Source organism: Pseudophryne corroboree, chromosome 3, assembly GCF_028390025.1.
Source record: "Pseudophryne corroboree isolate aPseCor3 chromosome 3, aPseCor3.hap2, whole genome shotgun sequence".
NCBI classification, from domain to species: domain Eukaryota; kingdom Metazoa; phylum Chordata; class Amphibia; order Anura; family Myobatrachidae; genus Pseudophryne; species Pseudophryne corroboree.
In genome coordinates, this window is record NC_086446.1 from 308,434,414 (window position 1) to 308,448,017 (window position 13,604).

General features: G+C 47.3%; 1 protein-coding gene across 2 annotated transcripts in view; it reads right to left on the reverse strand.

Annotated features, from left to right (window-relative positions):
* The window catches only part of ACLY (ATP citrate lyase), a 202,395-nt gene that overhangs the window by 108,674 nt on the left and 80,117 nt on the right, over positions 1 to 13,604 (reverse strand). For both annotated transcript variants that reach the window (XM_063959399.1, XM_063959400.1), the window contains exon 8: positions 8,853 to 8,971. In XM_063959399.1, coding sequence (XP_063815469.1) covers positions 8,853 to 8,971 — 119 coding nt within the window. The remainder of the gene's footprint in view (positions 1 to 8,852; positions 8,972 to 13,604) is intronic.

Below are 13,604 nucleotides of genomic sequence, written 5' to 3' on the forward strand. Positions count from 1 at the left end.
GCCGACACCATGAGGTCTAATACTTGCATCGCCGAGTGTATCGACACTCTTGAGCGAGAGAGGAAGTATCTGATCATGTCCTGAAGTTTCAGGACCTTCTCTGGAGAAAGAAACAGCCGTTGACTGTGTGTGCCCAGCAATGCCCCCAGGTGCATTATGCTCCGAGCAGGGACGAGCGAGGACTTCTTCCAGTTGATGAGCCACCCGTGGGCTTGTAGGAAGTTTACTGTCAGTTGTAGATGACTGAGGAGGATATCGTGGGAGTTTGCCAGAATCAGCAAGTCGTCCAGATACGGCAGGATCTGGACTCCCTGGCGACAGATGAGCAGTCATCACGGCCATAACCTTGGTGAAGATCCGAGGGGCCGTGGCCAGTCCAAACGGCAGAGCCTAGAATTGATAGTGAAGGTTGCCAATAGCAAACCACAGATATTGCTGATGCGATATGGCAATAGGTATATGCAGGTAAGCATCTTGTATATCCAGGGACACCATATAGTCTCCAGGTTCCATGGCCAGCACAATTGAGCGCAGTGTTTCCATAACGAACTTGGACACTCTCACAAACTTGTTCAGTGATTTGAGGTTGAGTATAGGCCAGAAAGACCCATTGGGTTTTGGGATTAGAAACAGGGTAGAGTAGTATCCTCTGCCTCTCTGGGACAGAGGTACTGGCACCACCACTCCTGTACCCAGGAGAGAGCGCACAACCAGTTGGAGAGCTTGCGCCTTCAACGGATCCAAAGGGATAACGGTTGTGCAGAACTGGCGAGGGGGACATCTCTTGAAAGAGACTGCGTACCCGTGAGAGACAACTTCTCGCACCCATGCGTCTGAAGTGGTATTCAACCAGACCTGGGTGAATCGCAGAAGTCGGTCTCCCACCCTGGGGTCCCCCAGGGGGAGGCCCGCCCCATCATGCAGCAGGCTTGTCGTGTTTAGAAGCATGCAGATGGGCTGCCCAGGATTGTTTTGCCTTGGGCTTAGTGATTTTGGGAGCACAAGATTGTCTCGGGTAAGCCTGACCTTTTGCTTTCCCTTGAAGTCGAAAGGAGCAAAAAGTGGTACCTTTTGCCTTCTGTGCAGAAGGATTAGTATTTGGGAGAAAAGAAGTCTTAGAAGCCGCTAAGTCAGTCACAATTTTATTGAGATCTTCCCCAAATAGGATGTCCCCCTTAAAAGGGAGTAGCTCCAAGGTCTTTTTGGAGTCCAGGTCCACCTTCCATGACCTCAACCACAGAATACGGTGCGCCAGGAGGGACGTAGTCGATGCCTTGACCGCTAACACACCCGCCTCAGAGGACACCTCATGAATGTAATAGGCAGGGGTGGTAATATGAGAAAAGTATTGTCTGGCAGTGTCAGAGATATCCTGAGGCAGCTCTAATGCCTGAACCCATGCTTCTATTCCTTTTGCAGCCCAGAAGGCTGCTATAGTTAGTCTATGTACAGCACATGTAAAGGAGTAAACAGACTTCAGGCATCCTCCACACGCTTATCGGTCGGTTCCTTCAGTGAGGTGACAGTGATGACAGGCAGAGTAGATGACACCACGAGACAGGTGACATGGGAGTCCACCGGCGGTGAGTTTTCCCACTTGTTACATAACTCTGAAGGGAAAGGATAGCGAGCTACCATCCTTTTAGATAGGGAGAATTTATTTCCTGGAGACGACCAGGGTTCTTTATGTATATTTACAAAAAAAGGTCAGAATGCAGTAATAATAAGAATTTACTTACCGATAATTCTATTTCTCGTAGTCCGTAGTGGATGCTGGGGACTCCGTCAGGACCATGGGGAATAGCGGCTCCGCAGGAGACAGGGCACAAAAATAAAGCTTTAGGATTAGGTGGTGTGTACTGGCTCCTCCCACTATGACCCTCCTCCAAGCCTCAGTTAGGATACTGTGCCCGGACGAGCGTACACAATAAGGAAGGATATTGAATCCCGGGTAAGACTCATACCAGCCACACCAATCACACCGTATAACTTGTGATCTGAACCCAGTTAACAGTATGACAAACGTAGGAGCCTCTGAACAGACGGCTCACAACAATAACAACCCGAATTTGTTTGTAACAACTATGTACAAGTATTGCAGACAATCCGCACTTGGGATGGGCGCCCAGCATCCACTACGGACTACGAGAAATAGAATTATCGGTAAGTAAATTCTTATTTTCTCTAACGTCCTAAGTGGATGCTGAGGACTCCGTCAGGACCATGGGGATTATACCAAAGCTCCCAAACGGGCGGGAGAGTGCGGATGACTCTGCAGCACCGAATGAGAGAACTCAAGGTCCTCCTCAGCCAGGGTATCAAATTTGTAGAATTTTGCAAACGTGTTTGCCCCTGACCAAGTAGCAGCTCGGCAGAGTTGTAATGCCGAGACCCCCCGGGCAGCCGCCCAGGATGAGCCCACTTTCCTTGTGGAATGAGCCTTGACAGATTTAGGTTGTGGCAAGCCTGCCACAGAATGTGCAAGTTGAATTGTGCTACAAATCCAACGAGCAATCGTCTGCTTAGAAGCAGGAGCACCCATCTTGTTGGGTGCATACAATATAAACAGTGAGTCAGACTTTCTGACTCCCGCCGTTCTTGAAATATATATTTTCAATGCCCGGACCACGTCCAACAACTTGGAATCCTCCAAATCGTTAGTAGCCGCAGGCACCACAATAGGCTGGTTCAGGTGAAACGCTGACACCACCTTAGGCAGAAAATGAGGACGCGTCCGCAGTTCTGCCCTGTCCGTATGGAAAATCAGATATGGGCTCTTATATGATAAAGCCGCCAATTCTGATACTCTCCTGGCTGAAGCCAGGGCCAGTAGCATGGTTACTTTCCATGTAAGATACTTCAACTCCACCGATTTGAGCGGCTCAAACCAATGGGATTTGAGAAAATCCAAGACTACATTAAGATCCCACGGTGCCACTGGGGGCACAACCGGGGGCTGTATATGTAGTACTCCTTTTACAAAAGTCTGGACTTCAGGAACTGAAGCCAATTCTTTCTGGAAGAAAATCGACAGGGCCGAAATTTGAACCTTAATGGACCCCAATTTGAGGCCCATAGACAATCCTGTTTGCAGGAAATGTAGGAATCGACCCAGTTGAAATTCCTCCGTGGGGGCCTTCCTGGCCTCACACCACGCAACATATTTTCTCCAAATGCGGTGATAATGTTGTGCAGTCACCTCCTTCCTGGCTTTTACCAGTGTAGGAATGACCTCTTCCGGAATGCCTTTTTCCCTTAGAATTCGGCGTTCAACCGCCATGCCGTCAAACGCAGCCGCGGTAAGTCTTGGAATAGACACGGTCCCTGCTGAAGCAGGTCCCGTCTTAGAGGTAGAGGCCACGGATCCTCCGTGAGCATCTCTTGAAGTTCCGGGTACCAAGTTCTTCTTGGCCAATCCGGAGCCACTAGTATCGTTCTTACTCCCTTTTGCCGTATAATTCTCAGTACTTTTGGCATGAGAGGCAACACATACACTGACTGGAACACCCACGGTGTTACCAGAGCGTCCACAGCTATTGCCAGAGGGTCTCTCTACCTGGCGCAATACCTGTCCAGTTTTTTGTTGAGGCGGGACGCCATCATATCCACCATTGGTTTTTCCCAACGGTTCACAATCATGTGGAAGACTTCTGGATGAAGTCCCCACTCTCCCGGGTGTAGATCGTGTCTGCTGAGGAAGTCTGCTTCCCAGTTGTCCACTCCCGGAATGAATACTGCTGACAGTGCTATCACATGATCTTCCGCCCAGCGAAGAATCCTTGCAGCTTCTGCCATTGCTGTCCTGCTTCTTGTGCCGCCCTGTCTGTTTACGTGGGCGACTGCCGTGATGTTGTCCGACTGGATCAACACCGGCTGACCCTGAAGCAGGGGTTTTGCCAGACTTAGAGCATTGTAAATCGCTCTTAGCTCCAGTATATTTATGTGAAGAGACATCTCCAGGCTTGACCATACTCCCTGGAAGTTTCTTCCCTGTGTGACCGCTCCTCAGCCTCTCAGACTGGCATCCGTGGTCACCAGGACCCAGTCCTGTATGCCGAATCTGCGGCCCTCTAACAGATGAGCACTCTGCAACCACCACAGAAGAGACACCCTTGTCCGTGGCGATAAGGTTATCCGCTGATGCATCTGCAGATGTGATCCGGACCATTTGTCCAGCAGATCCCACTGAAAAGTTCGTGCGTGGAATCTGCCGAATGGAATCGCTTCGTAAGAAGCCACCATCTTTCCCAGGACTCTTGTGCATTGATGCACAGACACTTTCCCTGGTTTTAGGAGGTTCCTGACAAGTTTGGATAACTCCCTGGCTTTCTCCTCCGGAAGAAACACCTTTTTCTGAACCGTGTCCAGAATCATTCCCAGGAACAGCAGACGTGTCGTCGGGGTCAACTGAGATTTTGGAAAATTCAGAATCCACCCGTGTTGTTGCAGCACTAGTCGGGTTAGTGCTACTCCGTCCTCCAGCTGTTCTCTGGACCTTGCCCTTATCAGGAGATCGTCCAAGTAAGGGATAATTAATACGCCTCTTCTTCGCAGAAGAATCATCATTTCGGCCATTACCTTGGTAAAGACCCGAGGTGCCGTGGACAATCCAAACGGCAGCGTCTGAAACTGATAATGACAGTTTTGCACCACGAACCTGAGGTACCCTTGATGTGAAGGGCAAATTGGGACATGCAGGTAAGCATCCTTTATGTCCAGGGACACCATAAAGTCCCCTTCTTCCAGATTCGCTATCACTGCTCTGAGTGACTCCATCTTGAACTTGAATTTTTGTATGTACAGGTTCAAAGATTTCAGATTTAGAATAGGTCTTACCGAGCCGTCCGGCTTCGGTACCACAAATAGCGTGGAGTAATACCCCTTTCCCTGTTGTAGGAGGGGTACCTTGACTATCACCTGCTGAGAAAACAGCTTGTGAATGGCTTCCAATACCGTCGCCCTGTCTGAGGGAGACGTTGGCAAAGCAGACTTTAGGAACCTGCGAGGGGGAGACTTCTCGAATTCCAACCTGTAACCCTGAGATACTACCTGCAGGATCCAGGGGTCCACCTGTGAGCAAGCCCACTGTGCGCTGAAATTCTTGAGTCGACCCCCCACCGCTCCCGAGTCCGCTTGTAAGGCCCCAGCGTCATGCTGAGGGCTTTGCAGAACCCTGAGAGGGCTTCTGTTCCTGGGCAGGGGCTGCTTGCTGCCCTCTCTTACCCCTTCCTCTGCCCCGAGGCAGATATGACTGTCCTTTTGTCCGCTTGTTCTTATAGGACCGAAAGGACTGCGGCTGAAAAGACGGTGTCTTTTTCTGTTGGGAGGGGGTCTGAGGTAAAAAGGTGGATTTTCCGGCAGTTGCCGTGGCCACCAGATCCGATAGACCGACGCCAAATAATTCCTCCCCTTTATACGGCAATACTTCCATATGTCGTTTGGAATCCGCATCACCTGACCACTGTCGCGTCCATAAACTCCTTCTGGCAGATATGGACATCGCATTTACTCTCTATGCCAGAGTGCAAATATCGCTCTGAGCATCTCGCATATAAAGGAAAGCATCCTTTAATTGCTCTATAGTCAATAAAATACTGTCCCTATCCAGGGTATCAATATTTTCAGTCAGGGAATCCAACCAGACGACCCCAGCACTGCACATCCAGGCTGAGGCGATGGCTGGTCGCAGTATAACACCAGTATGTGTGTATATACTTTTTAGGGTAGTTTCCAGTCTCCTATCAGCTGGATCCCTGAGGGCGGCCGTATCAGGAGACGGTAACGCCACTTGTTTTGATAAGCGTGTGAGCGCCTTATCCACCCTAGGGGGTGTTTCCCAGCGCGCCCTAACCTCTGGCGGGAAAGGGTATAATGCTAATAACTTTTTTGAAATTAGCACTTTTCTATCTGGGTTAACCCACGCTTCATCACATACATCATTTAATTCCTCTGATTCAGGAAAAACTACAGGTAGTTTTTTTACCCCCCCACATAATACCCCTTTTTGTGGTACTTGCAGTATCAGAGATATGCAAAGCCTCCTTCATTGCCGTGATCATATAACGTGTGGCCCTACTTGAAAATACGTTTGTTTCATCACCGTCGACACTAGATTCAGTGTCTGTGTCTGGGTCTGTGTCGACCGACTGAGGTAAAGGGCGCTTTACAGCCCCTGACGGTGTCTGAGACGCCTGGGCAGGTACTAACTGGTTTGCCGGCCGTCTCATGTCGTCAACTGATTTTTGTAATGTGCTGACATTATCACGTAATTCCATAAACAAAGCCATCCATTCCGGTGTCGACTCCCTGGGGGGTGACATCACCATTATCGGCAATTGCTCTGCCTCCACACCAACATCGTCCTCATACATGTCGACACACACGTACCGACACACAGCAGACACACAGGGAATGCTCTTATCGAAGACAGGACCCCACTAGCCCTTTGGGGAGACAGAGGGAGAGTTTGCCAGCACACACCCAAGCGCTATAATATATATGGGAACAACCTTATATAAGTGTTGTTCCTTATAGCAGCTTAAATATATCAAAATATCGCCAAAAAATGCCCCCCCTCTCTGTTTTACCCTGTTTCTGTAGTGCAGTGCAGGGGAGAGTCCTGGGAGCCTTCCTCACAGCGGAGCTGAGCAGGAAAATGGCGCTGTGTGCTGAGGAGAATAAGCCCTGCCCCCTATTTCGGCTGGCTTTTCTCCCGGAGTTTTAGATATCTGGCATGGGTTAAATACATACATATAGCCTCAATGGCTATATGTGATGTATTCTTTTGCCATAAAGGTATTAAATATTGCTGCCCAGGGCGCCCCCAGCAGCGCCCTGCACCCTCCGTGACCGCTTGGTGTGAAGTGTGTGACAACAATGGCGCACAGCTGCAGTGCTGTGCGCTACCTTCATGAAGACTGAAGAGCCTTCTGCCGCCTGTTTCCGGACCTTCAATCTTCAGCATCTGTAAGGGGGGTCGGCGGCGCGGCTCCGGGACGAACCCCAGGGTGAGACCTGTGTTCCGACTCCCTCTGGAGCTAATGGTGTCCAGTAGCCTAAGAATCCAATCCATCCTGCACGCAAGTGAGTTGAAATTCTCGCCCCTAAGTCCCTCGATGCAGTGAGCCTGTTGCCAGCAGGACTCACTGAAAATAAAAAACCTAAAAACTTTTTCTAAGCAGCTCTTTAGGAGAGCCACCTAGATTGCACCCTGCTCGGACGGGCACAAAAACCTAACTGAGGCTTGGAGGAGGGTCATAGGGGGAGGAGCCAGTACACACCACCTAATCCTAAAGCTTTATTTTTGTGCCCTGTCTCCTGCGGAGCCGCTATTCCCCATGGTCCTGACGGAGTCCCCAGCATCCACTTAGGACGTTAGAGAAAAAGTTTTAGTTACCTTCTGACGTTTAAACTTATCAGGTTTCTTAGACACCATAGTGGAATCCTCATCATCATCAGTGATCTGTAGGATCTGCTTGATAGCAACCACTAAGTCAGGGACATCAACCTGAGTAGTAGATTCCTTGTCAGCATCAACTGTGTCAGTGTCTGACGAGGCAGTATACTGCCCATCCTCATCAGGAGAATCTTCTGAGAGATTAGTGGATTGTGAGGAGGAAGTAGCCCGCTTAGATGACCCCGTGATACGAGAGTGACTTGGGGCAGTTTTATGTCTAACCAAGGATTGATTCAATTGCAGCAACTGGGTAGACAAATTATCCGCCCAAGGCGGATTTACCATAGGGACAATATGTGACTGTAATGGCACACGAGTTCCCATAGGGGGCGTAAGGCATGTCACAAGCATATTTAACATAAATGAGAACGCCGCCCAAGGTGGCTCACACCAGCAGTAGATGGTGCCCGGAGCTGGGGGAGGGGCTGCAGGTCAAGAGCCTTCTCCCCTATGCTGGTCCTCACCACCTAGTACTACGGAGTTTTAGTAAAGTGGGCATTAGTACACCCGACCTGTACTCCTATGCCCTAGTGGGTATAGTGGGGTCCCTGCTCGGTTACAGTATCCACGCCAGCGTCGCAGTCAGTCTCCTTAGACTGCGATCAAAACGCGATTTAATGGCGGGCCCTGCCTGGGGGACCCTCTTACTTTCACCCCTCAGTAGCAGCCATGTGAACCAGGAGAGCATCTGCGACCGTGTGCCTAAGCCGGAGCGTCTCCGCCGCAAGTACCCGGGAACAGAGCCAGAGGGAGTATGCAATGCCGCTGGGGAAGTGACAGAGCCGCAGAACAGAGTGTCACCCTGACATGTAAGTGCTGCAGCTCTTGAAGTCTTCTAAAAGCTTTTTCAGGGCTGCCCAGTGCAGCTCCCCTGTTAAGTGACCTGCTCATGCAGGCACTAACTCAAAACTGAGCTCACAGTGCCTGGAGGCGGGGTTATAGAGGAGGCCCCAATGCATCCTGGGACAGTGTAAAGCTTTAGCCTGTTGGTGCCTGGATCAAGATCCATTTCCACACCCCGATGTTTCCCTGTGGAAACCAAGGTACCCCGCTGCAGAAACACAAGTAACAATAAAGATTGTGTTAATAAACGTTTGGGATTATATCCCAGTTATTGCACCCTTTGCTACAGGAACAGGTGCCACGTTTTAACATTTCTGTTGAATCGGTCACTTCCTTTCTTTTACTTCTAGCAAACAAGATAATAAAGCTAAATAAATGAAGCTATTGCTGTGATAATTTGCTTATATGACAGATTGGTATCATGTTCCTGTAAATTATAATATATTTATTGCTAATGTCAGGTTAACTCTAATTCCTTAAAGACCTTGCAATTTGCAGGGCATACATTGCCTGTCTGTTTCAACACTTTTATACAGTATAGTTGTTTATATACCTGTAAACTACAGACGCTCCTCCACCAGCAACCATAGTCCAGATACGTCCACGTGGGTTTAAGATGGTAAGTTTCAGACTGGCACCACTCTTGGCATCCAGGTCAGCAATATAGGCCTCCTGTCACACAAAAGAAACATGGAAAGTATGCAAAACAAAAATCTGCACATATTGTAATAAGAAAATTCTGATTAAGGAGCTCCCATAGACATACAGGCTACATATTTGTGCTACATATTTTGTTCCATTAGTGAAGAGTATCATATCTTACATTACACTATAAGAATATCCCTGCTCTTCAGTTGGCATATGCCAACACAAGATGGCAGGTTCAGTATTGTAGTTTGCATGACATTATATTAAACATCAAAGGGCCGGATACACATCAAACAATGTGTACCCCAGCAGACAGCAGGACCAATGGTACGATATATCAAGCCGCCCGTACGCACTGCACGATGCAGTGGTCAACGGAGCAATATATCGTTCCCTAACACATGTAGCTGCATGCCCTCATTTCCTGGGTCATTTCATTGGGCGTGCAGTACGCCAGACAGGACGATGAAAGAATGACCCACAGGAATGCACGATTGGCTATACATGCTATGCGAAGTGTACAATATATAATTCAGAATCAAGTCGAAATGATAGATCGAACAATATATTTGCATAATGTGGTTTAATTAGAAAAGAAAAGCTACGGTTACATAGTAAGAACATTTGCTGTTGCATTTATAAATGGTTTACTAATAAGTAAAACTTGGCTATTTATGGTTCTATGCAACAATGTAAATTTCATGATGCTTATACTGTTAAAATCGCCCAAAAACTTACAGAAAAGAAAAATAATACGATTAAAAAAAACAAAAACTTAAAACTGCTCCTTGAGCCACTTCTTCAGGAGCCAGTTGATGGCTGTGACAAAGAGCTGCTGTCCTGCTAGCAGCATTATCAAGACCCCAGGGAGCTTTACCATTGGAATGAATTGTAAAGCCCAAAGGAGGGAGAGATGAAAGTTGCAGCCATTAAGGCGCAGAGTTAAGTGGTTTTTATGTATGCCTTTTCCCAAATTATATTTTTCATTTAGGTGGCACAGTCATTTAAAAATAGCAACTTTATAAGTGGACAATGTTTTTAAATAACGTAACAAGGAAATTTCACATCATGAATAAATTTCAAGATCTGTTTTTGGACAAGGCTGTGAAATATAAAAATATAAATATAGTATATATGCTAAAATATACACACACACACAAACACAATTGTACCTCAAAGTTCTCACCACTGCAGTCTGTTTAGGATCATCAAAACACTAACTAGCAGTCAGGTTACCGCTAAGTAACTATGTATGAGGTACATAGATACAAAAAATAGCCCTTTCACACATCCGCTTAGACCCGGGTTATTGCTGGGTTAACCTTGGTCGCTGCTCGGTATGAAAAGGGTTCCGTAAAATAAACGGGTCCAGTGGAACCAGCAATCCAACTCAGTGTGAACGGGTAACCTGGGTCATCTAAACCGGGTCCTGTTTACAGCATAGTAAGCTTTACTTTTTGTGCCCTGTCTCCTGCGGAGCCGCTATTCCCCATGGTCCTTTCAGGAACCCCAGCATCCACTAGGACGATAGAGAAAGCTGGATTGCTGGTGCTTGGAGAATAACCTGGGTTGGAGCTGCAGTGTGAAAGGAGTCTGTCTCATATTGGAATCGTATTCCAAATCAGTGGTCAGATCCAGGATTTGTGTGTGAAAGGGCTATAGGACGGTGGTTTACATCTGAACATACACAATCATATAAGCAAGATAACGATGCCATGTATAGACTGTGTGAAAACTGAATCCTTTATTACAGTTCAATAGCAACATGCAGGAGCTAGGTCTCCTTTTAAAGTCAAATCACCTTGCGGCAACCTTCATAAAACAGATCTCTGGGGACAATCCTTTTAGACTGATTTATTAAAACAAGGAAATTGAATTAAACCAAGGAGGTCGGCATTTAAAACTGCACAAGCTCCTGGCATCCATACAAAACCTCAGTAAGAAAAATGACTGCAGGATTCTAGGCACATTTTATGAATCTACAAAGAGAAAGGCTTTCTATTTTTTTTTCTTTTTTTGCTGCTATCTGCAGCAAACAAGGAGAATAACAGCAACAACATACCCCAGAGCCATGACCTACGGTAGCTACTGTTTTCGGAACTTGTTTCTTCCACAGCAGCTAATTGGCTGATAAATCACTTATTGTCTTCATAAATTAATCCTGCTACCTTCATAATTAGGACACATCCCACTGAACTGCCTGTTAAAATTCTCTACACCAGTGGTTCTCAGCCGCGGTCCTCAAGTGCCCCAAACAGTTCATGTTTTCCAGGTCTAATCACAGGATTGCAAATGAAATAATTTGCTCCACCTGTGGGTCTGTTAAAATGTGTCAGTGAGTAATGAATACACCTGGTAAACTGCTTGGTGACCTGGAACATGAACTGTTGGGGGTACTTGAGGACTGAGGTTGAGAACCACTGCTCTACACCTTCATTCCCCCCAGGTTGCATAGTTAAATAAAAAAATAAAAACTTAATTATCGGACTATTCCCTAATATCCACAGCAAACCGGTGGGCCCACCTGACTCCAAGACCTCCTTATTTGCAAATGATATCCTGCTGACCTTAATCTAAATCAAGAATCACTTTATCCAGCATGAACAAAATGGGATGCAGTCACCATGTCGACAATCACAATGTCGACAACTGTGTCAACATTGTTGAAATGTCGACGTAGAATATGTCGACATCTGCAGAAAGTTGATATATTTACAAAGACTGCAAGAGCTGGATCAGATGACTACTAGACCCAGAAGATACAGCTGCATCACCATAAATGCTACTAGGTAAGTGATGCCACTGCACCACCAGGACACACTTTGACATTCTAATCATGTCAACAAATCAGCAGTGTCAACATGAAAAATGTCATAAAATATAGCCAACCTTACAAAATGGTGTATCCATATAGCGAGATTTCAGCCTGTCAAGTCTGAAGCCTTGCTTCACCATGTTACTCCTCAGTACAGGAACTGCTTAACTAACCCTTGTAACTTCAGATGGCAATGCTACAAAACAAATATTTAGGCCGCCTGATTCCTGCCCTCCCAGCGTGTAAAGATGCCGTGCGCATGCGCGCTGCATCCATTCACGCATTGGGAGAGAGCTGGGGGAAGCCCAGCACCGACGGAGGTGCTGGGCACGCCCCAAAAGTGACGTTGCCCGCCACAGACGGCCTCTATAGTAGCGTCTGTGGGCCGTACCGCCCACTAATATGACGTAGGTGTGGCCACGCCCCCTAATTTGCGTGGCCGCGCGCTCACATATGCCCCCGGAGTCCGGCGCCATGCCCCATTTCACTTCTAGAGTGAACACTAATGTACTGTGATATTATTGTGGAGAGAAGGCTTGTGTCTCACCACAACTACCCACGCAGTGCAGTTTTGGAATTCTGGGTTTTGTGGATTGCCCAGATCCAACAGGAACTCATTACTGAGAACAGGAACAGTTTAAAACTCCCATTCACTCAGAGTTCTGCGTACAGATGACTGATAAGAGGCCAGCGAGTAGGCTGGAGTATGGAGTAGAAAATAGTCTAAAAGAGGGGGAACAGCATGTGAGGGGAAAGGGCCCTGCTTATGAGAGTTTACATTCTGAAGGGGAGGGTTGATGATTGAGTAGAAGTGAGCCAGATAGCAGAGGGTTAGGATGAGAGATGAGCTAGAAGTGAGCATGTAACAGAGAGTTAGGATGAGATGTGGCTGGGTTTGATGAAGAAGTGGGTATTTGGGAGCACGTTAAAAGTTTTGTAGAAAGGTGGAGAGTCTGATAGGGAGAGGTTGAGAATTCCAGTGGTAGGTAGCACCACAGCCATAATCTTGGAGGCAGGAATGGGAGGAAGTAATCAGTTGGCAGGAGAGGCATGTATTTGTGGAGTGGGGTGGGAGTGTAAAAGGGAGATAAGGTAAGATATGTATATTGGAGGGTAATGGGTACGGGCATTGTAAGTGAGTGTGAAAAGCTTGAATTGGATTCAGAAGAATAAGGGAAGCCAGTGAAGGGCTTGTAAGAGAGGTGGAGGTGGACGTAGTACGTTTGGAGAGGAAGATGAGCCATGCAGCAGCATTGAAGATAGATTGGAGTGGAGAGAGGCGTTTGTTTGTCAGGGAGGACACCAAAATTTGTGCACATGCCTCTCTCTGTAAAAATGGAGGAACTTTTTCGTACTGTAGTAAATTTGCTGGCCTCACATCAAAACACAGAGCAACAAATGTCACAATAAGTGCCCCAATCAATAGACACAACAACTACTGCAGGACATCTAAAGAAAATATCTGCATCAGATGACCCAGAGGCATATTTGTTAATATTCAAGAGGGTGGCACAGCGCTTTAAATAACCAGTGGTTACTTTGGCTGATAAGCTTGCCCTCTATCTTACCTTTTAGGCTCAGAAAACATATGCTGAGCTATCCTCTGCTGATGCAGAGAAATATGACTCAGTTCAATGTACTATTTTAGCCCGGTCAGGTCTCACTTCTTCTGGGAAAGCGCAGCACTTCCACAAATGGGCCCTATTACCAGGAGTTCCAATTCAGAAGCAGGTGGCAGAACTCGCCAGACAGGGGCAGAGTTGGCTGCAGCCATATTATCACTCCCGTAACTACATCCCGTAGAGACGGTGGTTATTAACCAGTGTATAAGAACGCTAGGGC